General features: G+C 40.9%; 1 protein-coding gene across 1 annotated transcript; it reads right to left on the bottom strand.

The window, feature by feature from the left end:
* Positions 1-2,668: 2,668 nt before the first annotated feature.
* Positions 2,669-8,159, bottom strand: LOC138980828 (mucin-2-like). Its single transcript, XM_070353711.1, has 2 exons — positions 8,151-8,159; positions 2,669-7,198 (listed from the first exon to the last, which is right to left on the bottom strand). The coding sequence occupies exons 1-2, from the start codon at positions 8,157-8,159 to the stop codon at positions 5,216-5,218; spliced, it is 1,992 nt and encodes a 663-aa protein (XP_070209812.1). The 3' UTR covers positions 2,669-5,215.
* Positions 8,160-22,965: the final 14,806 nt, after the last annotated feature.

Raw genomic sequence — 22,965 nt, 5'->3', positions numbered from 1 at the left:
TTTTTTGTTTACTTTTGCCAGTTTGCCAGTTTGTTTTTGGAACTTTGCAAAGCAGTGTCTTGTCGTCTGTTTAGGTCTGGGGAAACGCCAATGAAAAGAGCCGAAGAATCCTCGAGCGTTTCTATTGGGTTCGCTTTTGATTATCCATGTAATAGGGCTTCCTGCAACTATGGTAACCGGAGATTTATTCCCCGGGGAACATGAGATTTATTTCCCAGGTGCTTGTGAATGAAAACTCGTGAAAATGATGACAAAACTATTTATTCTTTAGCTCAAGTAGATGAGTCTCTCTTTTGAGCGAAACCCCTATGTATACCTAGAGACCCCTCGTTTTTCTAGTACCACCTCGTGAAATAAAGAATTGTCATCGTCCTGTGTCTGTACGCGTGTGACTAACGTTGACGTTGTACCCTAAGGATGTTTTGACGTTTGCAAAAGTCCGTGACAGTGTAAGCAACAAATGTTCAAAGGTGTTTGATTGTTATCGAGTTTGGTACGTACTCGACTGTTTACACCTGTGCTACATTAAGTTGCCGCAGGGGATGTGACTTTTGATCCTCCTCCCTGATTCGTAGGTAAGATTTCGAAATTGTTGTCAGCGGGTTTTTCCCCCGCAAGAAGTCAAGATTTTGCTGTCTTCAAGAATAGGAAAAGAAAGGAGACAGGATTAATAGGGGAGAAAGAGAAAGAAAAAAATAAACAAACAAAATAACAACCAAACAAAGTAGTAAATTATCAAACAAACAACGAAACTCGACAAGCAAAAGAAGGGAAGGAGGAACAAGGGAAGTAAGAAAGACTCTCATTTTGAGTATTCGTAATTGACCCCATAACATGTTCTGGTACAGCGACACATACACTCCCGCGCGCTCGCACACGTACGCACACAAAGAGAGAGAGAGAGAGAGAGAGAGAGAGAGAGAGAGAGAGAGAGAGAGAGAGAGAGAGGGGGGGGAGAAAGAGAGGGAGAGAGCGTGAGAGACAGAGAGAGAAAACAGAGACATTAAGAGACTGAGACAGAGTGAGGTTCAGACATTCTAAACATGTAATAATTAATCGCACACTTGATCGCAATGCTAAAACAATAAAGAAACAATGCGCATTCACACACAAACACAAAATCTTCGTTTCATCAGATACCAAGTTTATTTGTAATACACCCACACGTGTTATATCACTGATATAACAAAACAAAACAAAAATACATACATTTCTCTCTGGAACACATAATGAAAATTGTTCATTGCTTCGAGCATCTGGGGTCCTGATTTGGCCTATTATGGTCCGCTGGACCCGAAAAGCAACAGCTAACTAACTAACTAACTAACTTCGAGCATCTTTTTTTAATTTTTAGGTTTAGATGCGTACCTTTCAAGTCATCATAAATAAATCAATAATCGATCTATAGCAAAGCCGCAAAGGAATGAATTTCATGTAGAACATGGTTTTCTTGAACATTTATTGGTTGAGGTAAATGAGCAGATTAGCTCACTGAATAATAACCGAGAAAATAACTTATTTACCAAACGATATCAATGTATGACAAAATAACAATGTAAATTGTATATGATACCACAAAGCCATGGCAGCTATACCAGGAATGTCGATTCTGATATGTAAAGATCACATGGACTCTGAGTTACAGGTAAACTTCGAGTTACTTAACGGATGGCTTTAAACCGATGCAATTAACGCAAATGAATTGTGCTAAATTAAGACAGGTGAAGTGGATACACATTTGACTAAATATTGCAACCTGAGATTCACTATGGCACGCGACAAAGATGGCAATGTTGAACAATAGAGATTGTGTAACAAACAAAAAATCAAAGATTGAAAGAAATAACCCACGAAAAAAAGGAGAATATACCCAAAAACATTCAGACCCCAAACCCACCTCCTCCGTGTTACAAGGTCATCAACCCGACAGGTAGATCAAGGTACATCGTTTTGACCACAAACACCTAAATCCAGAACCATCCTACGCCGACACTTTCGATAAAAAGGTTTTGTAAAATCCTGTGTTTTTGTGACGAGAACTACTCTATTTTGACGAAATATACTCACTTTTGACGAGATTTACTCTGTTTTGACGAGATCTAACCTATTTTGACAAGATTGACCCTATTTTGACGAGATCTACTCTATTTTGACGAGATCTACCCTATTTTGACGAGATCTACTCTATTTTGACAAGATCTACTCTATTTTGACGAGATCTACTCTATTTTGACGAGATCTACTCTATTTTGACGAGATCTACCCTATTATGACAAGATCTACTCTATTTTGACGAGATCTATCCTATGTTGAGGAGATCTACTCTATTTTGACGAGATCTACCCTATTTTGACGAGATCTACCCTATTTTGAGGAGATCTACTCTATTTTGACGAGATCTACTCTGTTTTGACGAGATCTACCCTATTTTGAGGAGATCTACCCTATTTTGACGAGATCTACCCTATTTTGACGAGATCTACCCTATTTTGAGGAGATCTACTCTATTTTGACGAGATCTACTCTATTTTGACGAGATCTACTCTATTTTGACGAGATCTACCCTATTTTGACGAGATCTACCCTATTTTGACGAGATCTACCCTATTTTGAGGAGATCTACTCTATTTTGACGAGATCTACCCTATTTTGACGAGATCTACCCTATTTTGACGAGATCTACCCTATTTTGACGAGATCTACCCTATTTTGACGAGATCTACCCTATTTTGAGGAGATCTACTCTGTTTTGGAATTTTCTACCTTCAACCTCAAGGGACTTTTGTGAATACGTTTTGTTGCTGTTGTTGAAATGTTGTTGTTGTTGCTGCTGTTATTCTAATGTTGTATTTATTATCGTTGTTTTTGTTTTGTTTTGTTTGAGTTAACTTTGTTTGCGTTTTTCTAGTCTGGTTGATTTTTGACCACAAACTTGTTTTCTACAAAGTTTTAACTTTTTAATTCAATCAACATACTTTCATTCAATTGTGGCATATTTCAAACCGTAAGTTATTGAACACCGTGCCCCTCTAACTATGGAAGGCGGGAAAAGGAGAGAGAAACAAAACTTGACTAAATATAAACAAGAAGGGCAAAGCCCATACGACTCACATGCTTTACACATTTTTCCTACCAAAATACATGTGACCTTGACCCAAGGTCAAGGTCATCAAGGTCAAGGTCATCCAAGGTCATGCAACACAAAGCTGTTAATTCAAGACATAGGAAGTACAATGGTGCTTATTGGCTCTTTCTACCATGAGATATGGTCACTTTTAGTGGTTCACTACCTTATTTTGGTCACATTTCATAAGGGTCAAAGTGACCTTGACCTTGATCATATGTGACCAAATGTGTCTCATGATGAAAGCATAACATGTGCCCCACATAATTTTTAAGTTTGAAACAGTTATCTTCCATAGTTCAGGGTCAAGGTCACTTCAAAATATGTATACAATCCAACTTTGAAGAGCTCCTGTGACCTTGACCTTGAAACAAGGTAAACCAAACTGGTATCAAAAGATGGGGCTTACTTTGCCCTATATATCATATATAGGTGAGGTATTGAATCTCAAAAACTTCAGAGAAAATGTGAAAAATGTGAAAAATAGCTGTTTTTTAGGCAACATTTATGGCCCCTGCGACCTTGACCTTGAAACAAGGTCAAGATGCTATGTATGTTTTTTGGGGCCTTGTCATCATACACCATCTTGCCAAATTTGGTACTGATAGACTGAATAGTGTCCAAGAAATATCCAACGTTAAAGTTTTCCGGACGGACGGACGGACGGACGGACGGACGACTCGGGTGAGTACATAGACTCACTTTTGCTTCGCATGTGAGTCAAAAAGAGCATAATTTTCCCGAAAGGCTTAGCTTCGGTTTTCGGTACAGGTTGTGCTCGGGTGCTTCCCTGGAAAACTGTTCGGCAAAACAAATCTCCTTTCTACCCAGGCTTTTATACGAGGAAGAACCATCCCTCCACTTGGACATATACCAAAACTTAACAACCCGACTGCTTCCTGTGCAGAATAGGAATTTATTTTTTTAATCAATTTTTGTTTGTTTGTTTTGCTTAACGCCCAGCCGACCACGAAGGGCCATATCAGGGCGGTGCTGCTTTGACATATGTGACCCTCCACCACGGAATGAGTCGCATGTCACCTTTGCATGATTTTCATATATTTACATTTTCCTAAAGAATTTGTTATGCATGCTCTATCCAGTGGTGTAAACCGTTTTAGAAAAGAGCGAAAACTTAGTTTGAGTTATAAGCCTGTGACTAAGGTGACCCTCACACTGTTACCAGACACTCCCCGGACTTATATTAAGCCTAGCGCAGAACCGCGCGAGGTGACATGCGACTCATTTCGTGGTGGAGGGTCACATATAACGTGCGCCACACACAAGACAGAAGTCGCAGCACAGGCTTCATGTCTCGCCCAGTCACATTATTCTGACACCGGACCAACCAGTCCTAGCACTAACCCCATAATGCCAGACGCCAGGCGGAGCAGCCACTAGATTGCCAATTTTAAAGTCTTAGGTATGACGCGGCCGGGGTTCGAACCCACGACCTCCCGATCACGGGGCGGACGCCTTACCACAAGGCCAACCGTGCCGGTTTTTAATCAATTAATTTTGTAGTAGCTTCACATGAAATGAATTGAACAACATTGCAGAGTTACTACACTCGTTTTGTTCTAGCTCTGCACAAAGAACACCCAAGGCTGTTGATGTTTGATATGTGTCTAAGTGGAGAGATGGTCTTATTCTATGTTTAAGAGTCTTGGTAGATCTGAGGTTGTGAGCCAAACCTTAGGCCAACAAAATTACATGTTTGTTTCTGGTGACAAGACCAAAAACGTAAGATCGGTATGTCGGTTCTTTTGTTTTTAATTTAATTTTTTATGGAATGTTCTTTTCCATAAACAATGGCGTATGTGGCTTTTTAACGGCCAGAAATCGCACTAATTGCGTCCCCTGTACGTCGGAGAAGAGTAAGTTTCTTTTTAAAGCCTGCAAATGCGAATTTTGTACGTTTTCTTAACAAATAGTTTTTGACGGATAAAAAAAACTAAATTCTAGGGTCAAAAGGAAACAGAAGAGTCAGTCAAGGAACCGGAAACAACTTTCCTTAATAATATTTGTTAGCCTTATATATATTTATATATACAAGGGAAGGATTGTCCCCTTAGTCGGACCATGTTTTACTTAGTAGTGATAACGCCTACGTTGACGACGACGACGACGACGGGCACGCCTGAGTCCGAGACAGGCCTTACAACATGGAGAGAGAGGGCGTCGCAAATAAAAGGAGTAGATGTATTTCCTGTAACACCCGTAGTATCTATATCTGTTGCAGCGCGTGCAGCCCGGGGGCAGCGGGGTGGTGGTGGTGTCCGTAGTTGAAGCTGGCGTAGTAGAAGTTTCTGTGGTAAACTCTGACGTAGTAGTCGTTTCAGGCGTAGTAGTAGTCGTTTCTGGCGTAGTAGTAGTCGTTTCTGGCGTAGTAGTCGTTTCTGGCGTAGTAGTCGTTTCAGACGTAGTAGTAGTCGTTTCTGGCGTAGTAGTAGTAGTCGTTTCTGGCGTAGTAGTTGTTGTTTTAGGCGTAGTTGTAGTGGTTTCAGGCGTAGTAGTAGTTGTTTCTGGCGTAGTGGTAGTCGTTTCTGGCGTAGTAGTCGTTTCATACGTAGTAGCAGTCGTTTCTGGCGTAGTAGTAGTAGTCGTTTCTGGCGTAGTAGTAGTCGTATCTGGTATAGTAGTAGTAATCGTTTCAGGCGTAGTAGTTGTTGTTTCAAGCGTAATTGTAGTGGTTTCAGGCGTAGTAGTAGTTGTTTCTGGCGTAGTGGTAGTCGTTTCTGGCGTAGTGGTAGTCCTTTCAGGCGTAGTTGTAGTGGTTTCAGGCGTAGTGGTAGTGGTTTCAGGCGTTGTTGTAGTGGTTTCAGGCATAGTAGTAGTCGTTTCAGGCGTAGTTGTAGTGGTTTCAGGCGTAGTAGTAGTCGTTTCTGGCGTTGTGGTGGTAGTTTCTGGCGTAGTGGTAGTTGTTTCTGGCGTAGTGGTAGTTGTTTCAGGCGTTGTAGTAGTGGTTTCTGGCGTAGTAGTAGTCGTTTCTGGCGTAGTGGTAGTTGTTTCTGGCGTAGTAGTGGTCGTTTCTGGCGTAGTAGTAGTCGTTTCTGGCGTAGTAGTGGTCGTTTCAGGCGTAGTGGTAGTCGTGTCTGGCGTAGTAGTAGTGGTTTCAGGCGTAGTAGTAGTGGTTTCAGGCGTAGTAGTAGTCGTTTCAGGCGTAGTAGTAGTCGTTTCAGGCGTAGTAGTAGTCGTTTCTGGCGTAGTAGTAGTCGTTTCTGGCGTAGTAGTGGTCGTTTCAGGCGTAGTAGTAGTCGTTTCTGGTGTAGTAGTGGTCGTTTCAGGCGTAGTAGTAGTGGTTTCTGGCGTAGTGGTAGTTGTTTCTGGCGTAGTGGTAGTCGTTTCTGGCGTAGTGGTAGTCCTTTCAGGCGTAGTTGTAGTGGTTTCAGGCGTAGTAGTAGTGGTTTCAGGCGTTGTTGTAGTGGTTTCAGGCATAGTAGTAGTCGTTTCAGGCGTAGTTGTAGTGGTTTCAGGCGTAGTAGTAGTCGTTTCTGGCGTTGTGGTGGTAGTTTCTGGCGTAGTGGTAGTTGTTTCTGGCGTAGTGGTAGTTGTTTCAGGCGTTGTAGTAGTGGTTTCTGGCGTAGTAGTAGTCGTTTCTGGCGTGGTGGTAGTTGTTTCTGGCGTAGTAGTGGTCGTTTCTGGCGTAGTAGTAGTCGTTTCTGGCGTAGTAGTGGTCGTTTCAGGCGTAGTGGTAGTCGTGTCTGGCGTAGTAGTAGTGGTTTCAGGCGTAGTAGTAGTGGTTTCAGGCGTAGTAGTAGTCGTTTCAGGCGTAGTAGTAGTCGTTTCAGGCGTAGTAGTAGTCGTTTCTGGCGTAGTAGTAGTCGTTTCTGGCGTAGTAGTGGTCGTTTCAGGCGTAGTAGTAGTCGTTTCTGGTGTAGTAGTGGTCGTTTCAGGCGTAGTAGTAGTGGTTTCAGGCGTAGTAGTAGTCGTTTCTGGTGTAGTAGTGGTCGTTTCAGGCGTAGTGGTAGTCGTGTCAGGCGTAGTAGTAGTAGCTGCAGTTGCAGGTCCGTCGAAGGAGACAGAAGCCTGAGTGACAGTAGCGGCATCCTCGCACAGCCCGCGAGAACAGATCTGAAATGACAGCAGTGAGGGGTGTTTTATTGCTTTTTTTCTTGTGCCATTTTTTTTCAAGTCAAGAAAATGATGAATCACACAACAAGAAATGTAGGTTAATGGCACGTTAATTATTGACAAAACAAAACGTTACATTTACTGTACGTCAACTTAGTGGTCTTTTAATCAGACAGACAGACAGACAGACAGACAGACAGACAGACAGACAGACAGACAGACAGACAGACAGACAGACAGACAGACAGACAGACAGACACTTATGATACAAATAATGAACTTATCTTAGAACCGTAGATGCAACTCGCTTGCAGGATGCCGGCGAGGGCATCAAAAAAATGATGCTAAATAACACACGAACACTGGATTCGTTCTATCTTTCTTACTTACGAAATGTCAAGGTTGTGTTCGTATAACAGCCTAGGCACCTAGGTTTGTGGGAATTGAACTGAGAAGCCACGGAATATACAGATATTTTGCACAAGAATATAGAGTTGATAGCAACATTGCCTATCAAAGTTTTTGTAATTTCGAGAAGAAAAAAAATTCGTGTGTAGATAAATTTGACTCTGTGGAGTCCCTCAATTTAAAAATCAGCCCTCCCTAACACACACCCCCCCTCCCCCCTCTCCCCCCCTTCACCCCCTATACCCACCAAAACAAACAAACCCAAAACTAAACAAAACGAATAAAACACCCCTTTTTCTTGCTTGATAATACAAATCATCTTTTTTGTGAAGGTTAAAAACAAATATAAACTAAGCAAAACAATTATTGCACCCATTTTCGTACCTCAACTAAAACATTCATTCACCTGTCATTTTATTCAAACTTTATATGCCGTTAAAGGCCCTTCACTTGGCTACCTTGCACACTTTGCGGATTAAAGATTTCTGTTGTAGGTATTACGTGACCGCCGCCAAAGTCAGGGTACCCCCAAAATCGACCTGACAAAAACCATAGTCCCGTATTTTAAAATGTGTACAAATTCAGGATTTGCTGATAAGAAACAATTCTGCATATCGATGGATATGCCATTCAATTAGCATTCAAAAAGAGTTTGATTTGTGCACCTAACTTGTTTAGTCTTGATACAATCTGTTTTCAAATTAGGTAGGGGTTAACAGTTTGAAAGGACCAACAGAGCACGTTTTGCGGTCATTTTTTTTAGGGGGTCCTCCACTAAAAATGAAACATTTCCTACACGTTTTAATGAAAACGTTTCAAACTTCCAGAAAACATGACCGATAGGTTTGCAGATATTACCATAACATTTTGCGAATATTTTGACAATACATGTAGAGTTACGAATCATTTCAGAAAGAATTTTAAAAATATTCATATCAATTCAGGGTGTTATGCCAAAAATTTGTGACGTTGCATGCAGGGCCAATAATAATTATATCAGTATTTGCGAAAGTTTTAGGCAAATCTGAGCACTAGCAGAAATTTGCTGGAGGTATGAACGCGATAGACAAATTCGTCAACTCTGTCATTTGTACTGTGTATGCGAGCGGCAGATATTTCCAGTCGTTGGCCTGTGCATGCTCAACATCGGTAGACCACGCGCCGTTGCATTCCCGACAGCGAGGAGTTTGTTTCCTTCGAAGAACCGATCCTCTTTGGTTTCAACTGTTGTATTGCAGAACAACGTGTGCTTGTTTGTTGTGCACGCGCGCCTGCATGTGTTAGTGTGTTTGTATTTGTGCTTTTGTGCATGTGTGCGAGTGTGTACCTGTGTGTGTTTGCGTGCGTATGTGCGTGCCAGTGGGTGCGTGTGTGAGCTTGCATGCGTGTATGCTTGCAGCCGTTTTAGAGAGAGAGAGAGAGAGAGAGAGAGACTTGAGAGAGAGAGAGAGCGAGAGAGAGAGGGCGAGACAGAGACAGAGATAGGACAAAGCTATGCAAACGGATAAAGATTAGTCGAGAGAGAAACAAACATCTAAACAGAGAAGTGAAGGCCAGACAGACATAGGTTGCACGATAGACAGGATAATGACAGGAATTTTTGACATAACACCCTGAATTAATATGAATATTTTTAAAGTTCTTTCTGAAAAGATTCGTAACTCTACATGTATTCGCAGAAAGTTATATAATATCTGCAAACCTATTTGTCATGTTATTTGGAAGTTTGAAACGTTTTCATTAAAACGTGTAGGAAATGTTTCATTTTCAGTGGAGAACCCCCTTAAAAATGACCGCAAAACGTGCTCTTTTTGGCCTTTCAAACTGTTAACCCCTACCTCATTTGAAAACAGATTGAATCAAGACTAAACAAGTTAGGTGCACAAATCAAACTGTTTTTGAATGGAAATTGAATGGCATATCCATCGATATGCAGAATTGTTTCTTATCAGCAAATCCTGAATTTGTACAGATTTTAAAATACGGGACTATGGTTTTTGTCAGGTCGATTTTGGGGGTACCCTGACATCGGCGGCGGTCACGTGATACCTACAACAGAAATCTTTAATCCGAAAAGTGTGCAAGGTAGCCAAGTGAAGGGCCTTTAACGGCATATAAAGTTTGAATAAAATGACAGGTGAATGAATGTTTTATTTGGGGTACGAAAATGGGTGCAATAATTGTTTTGCTCAGTTTATATATATATATATATATATATATATATATGAGTTGTTCTTCAGTACTGGTGACAGAAAGGGGGAAAAGTGGTCAAAATTCAAATCTCTAGTTTTGTTTTTGAAATATTGCTTTTCATAAAGCAGAAATACTGTAGTATCTGTTGTACATAAGAAAAAATCACTGGTTCACATGGTTCCTACATTATCTAACTTTTAAAGCTGGTTCTTGTGTGTCTGTGTGTATGTTTGTATGATGACGATAGGACCCGAAACGACTGCACGGACTGAGACAGGAATTGCAGAGAATGTTCTTTGCCACTCGAGTCGTGTCATAAGGTACTTTTGGAATAGCAAATTTAAAAGGATTCTTCAAAAAACGGCGGAAAACATTATATACCCTGTGAGCTATCGAGGATCCTCCCCGTCTGGGCTGTCGAAACATGGTCTTGTTAAAAGACGTTTTCAAATGCGGTTAACGGGGAGATACACTCGGCGTAGCACATTTAGCGAAGTTATGTTGCCAAATCATCAAAGATCAACATTTCACTACACGGATCGATGCACACAGTCGAAATAGATGTGACTTTCACACGACCGAAGACTACTTACTAGCAGACGACAAGATCTAAATATTTAGATCAGTGTAAGAGCAATCCGTTGAAGAACAGTTACTCCGCTTATTCGTCTTCAGTTAAGCTTATTTCCCCTGCCATAAGTTTCCTTGCAGATCTGCAGTCGCGTAGTGAAATGAACTAGTGTCATCGGAAGATTCTTCTCAGCCAATGATCAAAGCACAGTAAGTTCTATGCTGACAAAAGTCACTTTCGGACAACACGACGATTGACTTAATTTATGAGCCCAAAGGTAACAATATCGACAAGAATGTACGCATTTGACATTAAATGAAACATTCATAGACAGTTTCCAACTCACCAGATCTGCCAAAGAGCCGTCATTCGTGAAAAAACGATGATTTTAATCAGACAGGTATCGGAAACAAGCCTTGGTCACCTGCGTTATTCCTTCCAAGGCGACGTGACGGCGCCACATTTGTTTGTTTATGGCTGTTTATCGCGAAACAACACAGTTGAAATTTGTGTGTAAAATACCACAAATTTGTGGTGAATCAGTTTGTCATCTGCGTTTCGATTGTAATTAAGTCAGATTGGAGTTACTTTGAATCGAAGGCGAGGGTAACCTGCGTTATTTGTGGGACATCGTGAACAAATTTGATTGCAATATTTTATACAGAAAGTAAATTTCAATGATTCTGGCTCAGACTTGTAGATCTGTTATGCAGTGTGTTGGTAGTGTATCTGCTTTTCTGCTATGAAGATAATTTGGAGTGATACGCTGATGGAAGTGGGGTACCCTATGTGGGACATCAGCCGTATGCAGATTACGCCTCAGAACACTCTCGAATTTCACAAAGACAACAATAATTTGCAACATTTCAAGAACTGCATCAGTTTTATTAGATACTATTTCAACAACAACAGCACAAACACGACTATTATCAACAACACAGAACGGGAGGTAAGTCTTCAAAGACGCACCAAGTGTGCGTTCCCGTTTTTGGACGCCATTTTTGCTGGCATTTTCACAGTAAATCTTAATATTTCCATATCTATTGAATGATTTTGGAATTTTCTTTGATTGTGCCGATTCTCCTATCTCTCTGGCATGTACTGGGTGCTTTGTGACCAGTTTCTCCCCTAGACTGTATTGAAAAAATGCGTCCGTCTGAGCTGACCTCCACTTGTGACCAGTAGCAAAGAACAACTCATATATATATATATATATATATATATATATATATATATATATATATATATATATATATATGTGTGTTAAATGGCATGCTTGTTTTAATCCAAGGGTAGAAAACATAATAACTTTAACAACTACCACGATGCACTCAAATAAAACATAAAATAAAAAACAATCATTTATTCCAATTAAACTAATAAAAACTAATGAACATTAGTGAAAAAGAATTTACTCTTTAAAGGAAAATTACCTGAGAATATTTTTCTCCAAACATTTTCCATAAGATCCTGCGTTACAAAAAATACTACCACGCAGGAGGACTAGCTGCCTTCACTTTGCAAAAACAATGGTTTCGAAAACTAAAATAAATATTGTATAGTAGGCAAAGCTTGGACACGATCACTCTTTGGGAAGGTTTGGTTTGGTAACTTCCACTGAGTTACTTCTCTTGTTAATGTACGTGTTGCTGGTTCCTATAGGCCTCCAAGCGGCACTTCTGATCTACATTTTGTTTCCACAAACAGCGCCTTGAAGGGCATTCACTCACTTTGATTTAATCAATTACCATACTTGTGGTAGGTTTGCCAACAAATCGTGCCGTTTGCGTCAAAAGCTACAGTGGGTTCCCAAGATTCTTCACATTCGTCAAATTCTTCGGACACTCCCTATACCCGGTCAAAACAATAGTATCTCTTTAACCCACCTTGCCGGTGTAGGATCCGGTCCGGTCCCCCCTCTGAAGTAGTCCCCCGGGGGACCAATTCGTGGCAAAAACTGCTCTATAATGGTCCCCCCTTAGACATCCAGCCTCGTTTTTCTTGTTACAATGTTAGTAATGTTACCAGCAATTTTAGATAAAAGAAAGGAAAGAATCAGAAACTGGTTTCATTTTCTTCTTATCAGTATTATTTTATTTATTATTCATTTTATTTCATGTGATTTTTCTTTTGAACGGCATTATAAATCAGATCTATTTTATTTTCTGCAAAATATAGTCAAACAAAGAGATTGCTGTCTGTGCACTACATAATACCGGACGAAGATATAGATTGAAAATGGCTTGAATGCCTAAGAAAAACGAGGCTGGATGTCTAAGGGGGGACCATTATAGAGCAGTTTTTGCCACGAATTGGTCCCCCGGGGGACTACTTCAGAGGGGGGGACCGGACCGGATCCTACACCGGTACCGCAAGATGTGCCCTCAAAAGGAAGGACGAATTGGCACTGATTGGCTTGGTTAAAATTAAATTAAGTAAGTCACACAGCAGGGATGGCCAAATCTCAACATTTTAACTCGCCAACCGGGCGAGTAACTTCAAGAAATTTACTAGACCGCCAGAAATGTCGCTGGCCCTGTACATACCACAGTTGCTGCATCTGCCGTGTTTATATGGCTTCGAAACTCGACATTACAACCAAACGTGTTGCATTTGACCAGAATTTTCACTGACCAGCCGGGCGAGTTGCCAGGCGGTTTCTACTAGCCCATGGGATTTTTTCCTCGCCCCTGGCGATCGGTCCGACGATTTGGCCAACCCTGCGCACAGCATCCCGATGCATATCTCATGAACATGTAAAACAAGAAGAAAACATTGTTTGAACCAAACCTAATTAAAGACATCCTCAACTCTTGAACTCACCCTGCTGGTACCACAGGAGGTGCCCTCGAAAGGTAGGACATACCGACACTGTCCCCCAGTTTGAGCAGGTAAGGCACACAGCATCCCGGTGCATATGTCTTCTTCGTTGAAGTCGGGGAACTGGTGAACATAAAGCAGCACTTTGAACAAAACTGGTGAACATAAAGCAGCACTTTGAACAAAACTGGTGAACATAAAGCAGTATTTTGAACAAAACTGGTGAACATAAAGCAGTATTTTGAACAAAACTGGTGAACATAAAGCAGTATTTTGAACAAAACTGGTGAACATAAAGCAGTATTTTGAACAAAACTGGTGAGCATAAAGCAGCACTTTGAACAAAACTGGTGAACATAAAGCAGTATTTTGAACAAAACTGGTGAACATAAAGCAGTATTTTGAACAAAACTGGTGAGCATAAAGCAGTATTTTGAACAAAACTGGTGAGCATAAAGCAGTATTTTGAACAAAACTGGTGAACATAAAGCAGTATTTTTAACAAAACTGGTGAGCATAAAGCAGTATTTTTAACAAAACTGGTGAGCATAAAGCAGTATTTTGAACAAAACTGGTGAAGTTGTCGAACTGGTGAAAACAAATAAGTATTTTGCACACAACTGGTGAAAGCACATAAGTAATTTTGCACAAAACTAGTGAAAGAAAATCAATATTTTTCACATAACTAATCAAATAGATTGCTTGGTTATTATTATAATGGTGAAAGAGAAGAAGCATTTTGCACAAAACTGGTGAAAGTTTTAAAAAAAGAAAGGAACAAAAACGACTCTCCTGTCTGGTTAACTATGCTTTCTACGTGCTTTTTGTTGTGTTTTTGGTGTTGTAAACCCGTAATTTGTAAAAATGTAAAACATTTTACAAATCACGTAAATGCGCCCGATATTTTCTTGTCATCTCCAAAGTCAAGTGATCTATTAGATTTTATTTTTTTTCATTACTTTATTGTCCCATTGCTTGGAAATTCGGGTCGTTTCCTCCCAGTGGAAAGCTAGCAGCAACAGAGTCGCGCTACCCCCAAGTCAAGGGATCTATTAGATTTTTTCATTTTTTTTCATTACTTTATTGTCCCATCGCTGGGAAATTCGGGTTTGTTTTCTTTGTTATGCTAAAATCGCAATATTTTATCTATCAGGCCCAAACCACCCCCCACTACAGAGGCTCTAAACAACAAATATTAATAATGATAAAAGGCATGTATTACTTTGTGGAATGCGATATTTTTACATTTTTACATTCATACAAATTCGCGGTTTTAGGTTTGACGTAATTTGTCAAATGTTTTTACATTTTTACAAATCACGGGTTAACAGGTGTCCTTTAGCTGACTCTTCCATACAGCTGGTGAAAATAAAGCAGTGTTTTGCACAACGTCACACTCATAAGAAAAATACCAAACTCAGTGTTAGGCATGTGTGAAGTGAGACTACAGGGGAAGCTACTGGAAGGGTACCTGTCATGTGTTAGAGAGTACACACTCTCAGACCATCGGAAACCATTGCCACGGTAACGTAAGCAAAACTGCCGATGTCGTTTTTTGAGTTAGGCACTTTTTTTTTTTACAGGAAGACTTGTTTGGAAACTGCGAAGGTATGCAAAAGCTTTTGGGGGGTTGTTTTGCAGTTGTGCTGATTGAAAATGTTGCTGTCAGCTCTTTATCTCACGTTTATCCCGTGGTAACAGCTCGAGATAGGCAGTTTGCAACTTATAACTAAAATGAGATAGGCGGAAACCAAATAAGTTTTTTGCGTTTTTCTCAAAACATCAAAAAATGACATAGGCAATTATCTTATGAGTGTGACAAGATGTCGATCGCATGAGCGAACAAAAACAAGAGGCGAACCGGGATAAGAAAATGGGTGCAAGAGTTTGTAGTTGTACGGTTTTTGTTGTTGTTGTGATTTCATCTTCTTTTTCATTTTCATTTCTGTATTGTCCCATCGCTAGGAAATGTGGGTCGCTTCCTCCCAGTGGAAAGCTAGCAGTAACAGTGTCGCGCTACCCAGGTGTCTGCGTGTTTAGGTGTAATCAGCCACATGCACTTATGGCAGAATGACCGAGGTCTTTTACGTGCCACAGCTGTGACACTGGGGTGGAACATGGATACCGTCTCTGAGTCTGCGCATTCAGTTAACCAACGTCCGTCCCGGCCCGGATTCGAACCTGCGACACTAGGATCACAAGTCCGATGCTCTGCCAACTGAGCTACCGGGACCCCCAAGAGAAGAGTTTAGTAAAATCAGCCAAGCCAAAACAGAGAAGCAACGTACAGGGCCAGGATCGCAGAAGGAGCTTCTGGTATCGTTGATAGCCTCCTGGCACTGCTTGTCACGGTTGGTGATCAACTCATAGTTGAAACCAGTGAAGGGTAACGCCACGGAGGCGGAAGTCTCGGAGGGTAACGTGCAGGTTGTGCTGAAACGAGATTCGTATTATAAGTTAATAGGAATGTATATAAATATACATGGTCTTTAAGTAAAAAGAAAACACACAAGTAACCAGGTTAGGTAAGTGTAAATCAATATTTCGGAATGTAACTGCCTTCTTCGGGATGGAAAGAATGGAATGACAGCACGTCATATACAGTGTAATGATTTGTTATGATGATTAATGACGTCATACTATTTCTCGCGCATTTTGTCTTTTTCTGGCGTTTTCTGATTCTTTTCTGTCTAGCTGTCTGTTTCACATTTATTCCTCACACACACACACACACACACACGCATATTCTCTCTCTCTCTCTCTCTCTCTCTCTCTCTCTCTCTCTCTCTCTCTCCAAATGGATCGACCAAGACGTAGAAAATGCTGCAAATTACTGTGACTTCTTAAAAAAACATGGAACCTACGAAGAGTACACACAACAAAGAAATAAAGTAAATTCCTTGAAACGAAAACGTAAACAACAATATTTTCAACATCTCATTACATCTAAAAAAGATTCAAAATCTATTTGGAAAGCAATTAACCAACTCACAAACAAAGAAACTTTAACAAAATCTTCCCAAATAATTGACATTTCTGCAGATACACTCAATGACCATTTCTCAAAAATTGCTGATAAAGTATTTTCTTGTGATCGGACACAGTCAAATAATTTACAACATTTAAAGGAATACTGCAATTCAAAACAGATACATTTTCAGCATACACTGCCACCAATGACTATACTGGATGTTTACTCTCATCTTCAGCATCTAAAATAAACCGGAACACGTGACATAGATGGTCTGGATGCAAAAATTATAAAAATGGCAGCTCCAATTATCACAGATACATTGACATTTATCTATAACCTTTGTATTGACAAAAGCTATTTTCCTAAACAATTCAAACAGGCTTAAGTGATTCCTCTCTTTAAATCAGGAGATACTACAAATTCTTCAAATTATAGACCAATATCAATTCTATCAATCCTTTCGAAGCCTCTTGAAAAACATATTAATAAACACATCCTTTCTCACTTTGAGAACAATAAATTGATCTATGATAATCAATCAGGTTTTAGGCAAAAACACTCATGTCAAACAGCGCTTATTAGTTTAGTAGACCAATGGCTGACAAACATTAATAATAATCAGTTCTGTGCTGCTCTATTTGTTGACTTTGCTAAAGCTTTTGACCTAATTGACCATAAACTCCTTATCAAAAAGCTTGAGATTTATGGAATCGCAACAGATTCCATAAACATTTTAACATCTTTCCTGTCAGACAGACAGCAAAGTACTTATCTGAAACAATCATACTCTTGTAAGCAAACAGTAAGGTTTGGAGTACCACAAGGTTCTATTCTTGGTCCATTACTATTTTCTATATATATAAACGACCTACCTCTATTTGTAAAATGCATGTGTGAACTATTTGCAGATGATACTACAATTCTAGTCACCAAGATCTTATTAAACTAGCAAATATCCTCCAAGAAAACATTGATCGATTACTTGAATGGTCAGAACTAAACCATATGTCACTGAATCCAAATAAAACTAAATGCATGCTACTTACCACGAGGCAAAAAAGACAAAATCTAACATCTGGATTTCCGACATTGCTAATACGAAATCAAGATGTTACCGAAGTTGATAGCCATAAAGTCTTGTGAATAACCATTGACAATAACCTGTCTTGGTCAAAACATGTAGATACACTTTGTAAAAACACATCCCAAATTTTTTTTCAGTTATCAAAAATCAAACACTTTCTAGACCTTCGCACAAGAAAACTGTTTTTTTCAGGCACATATTCAGTCAGCTATTGACTATGCTTCCACAGTGTGGGACTCTGCAAGTGCAAATACTTTGAAACACTTGGGCAGTTTACATAGACGAGATGTTAAATTAATTATTTTAAAAAATACATCTCTTTCCATGACTGATTATAAACGATTGCAAATTCTTCCTATCAAAGATAGATTTGCATATAACAAAGGTGTGATGATGTATATAATTATCTCAGGGAATGCACCTACACTCATTGCCTCAAATTTCAAAATAAATCATTATAGAAAATGTAACAAAATAATTACCCCAACTCCAAGAATTGACCTGTACAAGTCGAGTGTATCATATTCTGGAGCAATTATGTGGAACGCCATTCCAAATATAATTAAATTACGAATTCATTAAAACATCATTCAAGGAATATTACATGCTGTTTCGTTTTACAAAACTTATAAGAAATATTATCAAGCAGCTGGCAAAATATAACTGTACTCTCTGATTATATTGAAAATCATGATTATAATAATTATATAATTCATGAAGGATTTTTTTTTTTATACAAACAAATATTTCTCTGTTATATATATTTTTCAAGCATTGCTGAAGAATCACAATGCATCTTAAAATGTCTTATTGGTTGCTTGACATGTTAATTATGGTAAATATGTCATTTGTACTATAGTTAAACTTATCTTGTATTTCTTCTTGTTTGTTACCCCTCAATGGGCCAGGGCCGGATGAAAAAAAGCATGTATACATTGCTTATTCTGTCACCCTCGTAAAATAAATTTAAATTCAATTCAATTCTCTCTCTCTCTCTCTCTCTCTCTCTCTCTCTCTCTCTCTCTCTCTCTCTCTCTCTCTCTCTCTCTCTCTCTCTCTCTCTCTCTCTCTCTCTCTCTCTCTCTCTCTTCCTTCTACTCTCTCGTTTTTACATATAGTCAAGTTTTGACTAAATGTTTTAACATAGACGGGGAATCGAGATGAGGGTCGTGGTGTATGTATGTATGTATGTATGTATGTATGTATGTATGTATGTATGTATGTATGTATGTATGTATGTATGTATGTATGTACTAGAGGAATACCCGGCTTCGCCGGGGTGAATCGCGAGACAGAGACAGACAGCGTGGCGGTTCATCACAATCACCTCTGCAGGCGAAGTCCTGTCAAACGGGATTGAGAATTTTAGAGCTTATTTCTTAGCCCTATAATTATTATCTGTTGTGGCTTCTCAAATGCCTGAACATACAGACAGACAAAAGCCGCTAGACCCCATCACAAACAGAACTCTACAATCCACAGGTTTTTGCCCAACCACACACACACACAAACACACACACAGAGAAGCCGTATATATATATATGTATATCTATATCTATAAATATATAGAGATAGGTGAGAGTGTATTTTTCGCGTGGCTATAAATTGATTCGACCTTTTCACTTTGACAGTAAGAACAACTTACGGGTGCAAGGGAAGCGTTCTGGACAGCGCAGTGACATTCTAAAAATAGTTACTCAGAAACGGGAATTTGAGGTGAACGGCGCGAGACAGAGACAGACAGCGTGGCGGTTCACCACAATCACCTTTGAAGGCGAAGTCCTGTCAAACGGGATTGAGAATTTTAGAGCTTATTTCTTAGCCCTATATTATCTGCTGTGGCTTCTCACATGCCAGAACATACAGACAGACAATAGCCGCTAGACCACATCACAAACAGAACTCTACAATACACAGGTTTTTGCCCACACACACACACACAAACACACACACACACAGAGAAGCCGTATATATATATGCATATCTGTATCTATAAATATATAGAGATAGGTGAGAGTGTATTTTTCGCGTGGCTATAAATTGATTCGACCTTTTCACTTTGACAGTAAGAACAACTTACGGGTGCAAGGGAAGCGTTGTGGACAGCGCAGTGGACAGCGCAGTGACATTCTAAAAATAGTAATAGTAAGTTACACTGAACGGGAAAGCCACACGAAGGAAGGGAGATAAACGCCAAACACTGGAGAAGATAAGGAAGAGTTACTTATAATGGTGAAATGAACACAAAAACCCAAATCAGTTCAGCGCTGCGCGCTGAGAGCACGTGTTGAAATATCTCATCGATGATATTGTGTCCGGGGTGTAGCTGAATACGGTGTCCAAATTTGAAAAAGATCCACCGAGAACTTTGGCGTTGTGATGTGGTGTAGCGGCTATGGTGTGTCGGTATGGGGGCCCGGGTAGCTGAGGTGGAACCAAAATAGCTGAGGTGGAACCAAAATCGGTTCAGCGCTGCGCGCTGAGAGCACGTGTTGAAATATCTCATCGATGAGGTTGTGTCCGGGGTCTCTCTGAATAAGCCCACCAAATTTGAAGCAGATCCATCGAGAACTTTGGCCGTGCATCGCGCACAGACAGACACACAGACACACAGACACTAGTCGTATATATATATAGATGTGTGTTTGGGTGTGTGTTTGTGTTACACGACACTTGAGATTGCCACAAGTTCTCAAATGCCGTATAGTTGTGTTCTTTTATTCTACGTCGCCCGTCTTCGCAGCAGCAGAAAACAACTCGTCAAATTGAGTTCGAGGATTTATTCAGCATTCAATACATACAACTGCACAACGTAGCAGAACTCAAATAGAAGCTTTTTTAACATTCAAATCGCGCTGGCATATATAGTAAATACTCAATCTCGAGAATATTCCAGACCGAACACGATACAACTACATTATACGAGCCGTGCATGGACTAAACTAGCGACATTCTCTCTGACGTACATCAAAAGCGCCGACACACTTAATCCGAACGAACGCCACGAACTCACGACTAAAACAGCATGGTAAACAACTTGTTTTGACAGGACTAGAAAGTTCACCTGCATTCTCGTCCAAGCATAAATATTGTGTTTACAAAATATAATATCGGTACTTTCCCACAAAGTACAAATAAGTCAACTACATGCAACACACAAAACTGAACCAAAGCTCAGCAACGGTAGCGTTTCCTAACATTACCCCCAACACCAGAAGAAATTTACCTAATTTCTTTCAATCATTGAAACACTACCTGTACACATATTATGTATACATAACAGATTGAAATCCAGGTATGTACATTAGTCTGTTGGAGAATGAACACAGTTTTACTCACATACTCGGCTGAGAAAATCTGCTCCAACATTGTCTGAACCTTTGATCGATTCCACTCGCATATCAAAGTTCTGCAAGTACATCACCCACCTCATGATACGATTATTCACAAACTTCGCAGAGTTCAGGTAGGTGAGGGGTTTGTGATCAGTCTGAAGCACGAATTTCACCCCTTGGAGGTAGAGTTCGAATTTCTTGATTCCCCACACGATGGCTAAACACTCTTTCTCCATGGTCGATTAGTTCTTCTCGGCTCCTGACAGCTTCTTGCTGGCATAGCTGACCGGAAACGGTTTACCTCCATGCTCTTGCATCAGCATGGCGCCGATCCCTTCGTCCGATGCGTCTGTACGCAAGATGAACTCTTTGGGAGTATCAGGAAGGCGTAGCACCGGGTCTCGTGACATCAGGTCGCGCACGGTCTGGTATGCCTTCTCCTGAGCTGGTCCCCAGAGTATTCGGTTGGGGCATCCTTTTCGGGTCATGTCCGACAAAGGTGCCGTTATGGCGGCGAAGTTTGGAATGAACTCTCTGTAGTACCCAGCCAATCCAAGGAAGGATCGCACCTGCTTCTTGGTTTCAGGACGTGGCGCATTGAGGATCTTGGTGACGTTTTCCAACAAAAGCCCCTTTTGACCTTCCTTCAGTGAATAACCTATGAAGTCAACGTTGTCGGTCCCCAAAATGCACTTGCTGGGTCTCACGGTCAGATTAGCTTTTGTCAGGCGGGAAAACAGTTCCCTCAAAGTCTCCAGATGCTCCGCAAAGGTCTCCGTGTGGACTAGCAGATCATCCCAGCAGTACACAACATTCTTCATTCTTTTGAGCATTTTTCGCATTCCCCTCTTAAGGGTAGCACCACTGTTCACCATGCCAAAAGGCATCCGCGGGCACTCATACGTTCCGTCTGGAGTTTCAAAGGCGGTCTTTGGTATGTCCTCTTCGCGCACAGGAATTTGCCAATATCCCTTGCTGAGATCGATCTTTGAGAAGATCTTACTGCCAGTCAACTGTCGGAATAGATCAGTTGCCGTCGGCATTGGTTCAGGGTCAAACACGGTGATCTTATTGACTTTCCTAAAGTCAATGCATACCCTGTTTGTGCCGTCTTTCTTCTTGACAACAACAACGGGAGATGAGTAAGGGGATGATGACTCACGGATGACCCCCATCTTCAACATGTTGTCGATGTCCTTCTTCAAGGATTCCCGAGCCTGAAACGGGATAGGGTATGGTTTTGAGCGAACAGGAACGTCAGATGTGAGGTGGACTTCATGTTCGACCAAGGACGTAGAGCCTGGAACATCAGAGAACCTATGGGTGAAGTCGCCCATAAAATCATGCAGCTCCTTCTGCTGATCTTCTGTCAGGTCAGGTCCTAACTTGACGTCATCCACTCCCTCTTTCTTGTGGAGGTCTCCCAACTCCAGTAGTTCCTCGCCGTCGAACTCGTCTAGTTCGGCTGGTTCTTCCACACTTGCTGCGACCTGTACTGCTTCCGGAGGTCTCTCCACATACAGTTTCAGGAGGTTAGCGTGGTAGATCTTGGACTTCTTGCCGACATTCACCTTGTAGTCGTTGATCCCTACCACGGCCTCAACCTCGTATGGGCCTTTCCACTGCATCAGTAGTTTGTTGTGATCAGTGGGAAGCAGTATCAGCACTTTGTTACCTGGTGTAAACTTCCTGTTTACGGCTTTGCGGTCGTAGTAGTGCTTTCCGCTATCCTGAGACTTTCTCAAGTTTTCTCTCGCAATCTCGAGAGTCTCCTCCAGTTTCTCTCGCAACTCAAACACGTACTGGTAACTGTTCTTCACTTCAGGTGTGTCCACATCTTTCGTCCACAATTCCTTTAGTATTTGCATCGGACCTCTCACGGTCCGCCCGTACATCAGCTCGAACGGGGAGAATCCAGTGGACTCTTGTGGCACCTCCCTGTATGCAAATAGCAAGGCATTGATGTAGCGATGCCACTGCCTTGGCTGCTCACTGCATAGTTTCTTCAGCGTGGACTTCAGCGTCGCATTGAATTTTTCGACCAGCCCATTGCACATCGGGTGATAGGGTGTCGTAGTCAAGTGACGAATGTTCAGCAGCCTGTTGACCTCTTCCATGCATTCAGAGACAAACTGTGTCCCCAGGTCTGTGAGGATCTCTTCAGGAACCCCAATTCTGCTGAAAATGTCCACAAGTGCCTCGGCAACAGTTTCGGTGTCAATTCTCTTCAGAGGCACGGCTTCTGGGTACCTGGTTGCATAGTCTATCAGGGTCAGTACCCAACGATGACCCGCTTCACTTGGCGGTTTGATCTCGCCGATGAGGTCAATGGCCACCCTCTTGAAAGGTCGGTCGATCAAAGGCATCTTCTGCAACGGTACT

The sequence above is a fragment of the Littorina saxatilis genome, linkage group LG11 (genome assembly GCF_037325665.1).
Source record: "Littorina saxatilis isolate snail1 linkage group LG11, US_GU_Lsax_2.0, whole genome shotgun sequence".
Taxonomy (NCBI): Eukaryota; Metazoa; Mollusca; class Gastropoda; order Littorinimorpha; family Littorinidae; genus Littorina; species Littorina saxatilis.
The sequence above is the reverse complement of the archived record's forward strand: the minus strand, read 5'-3'. Positions and strand labels throughout refer to the sequence as shown.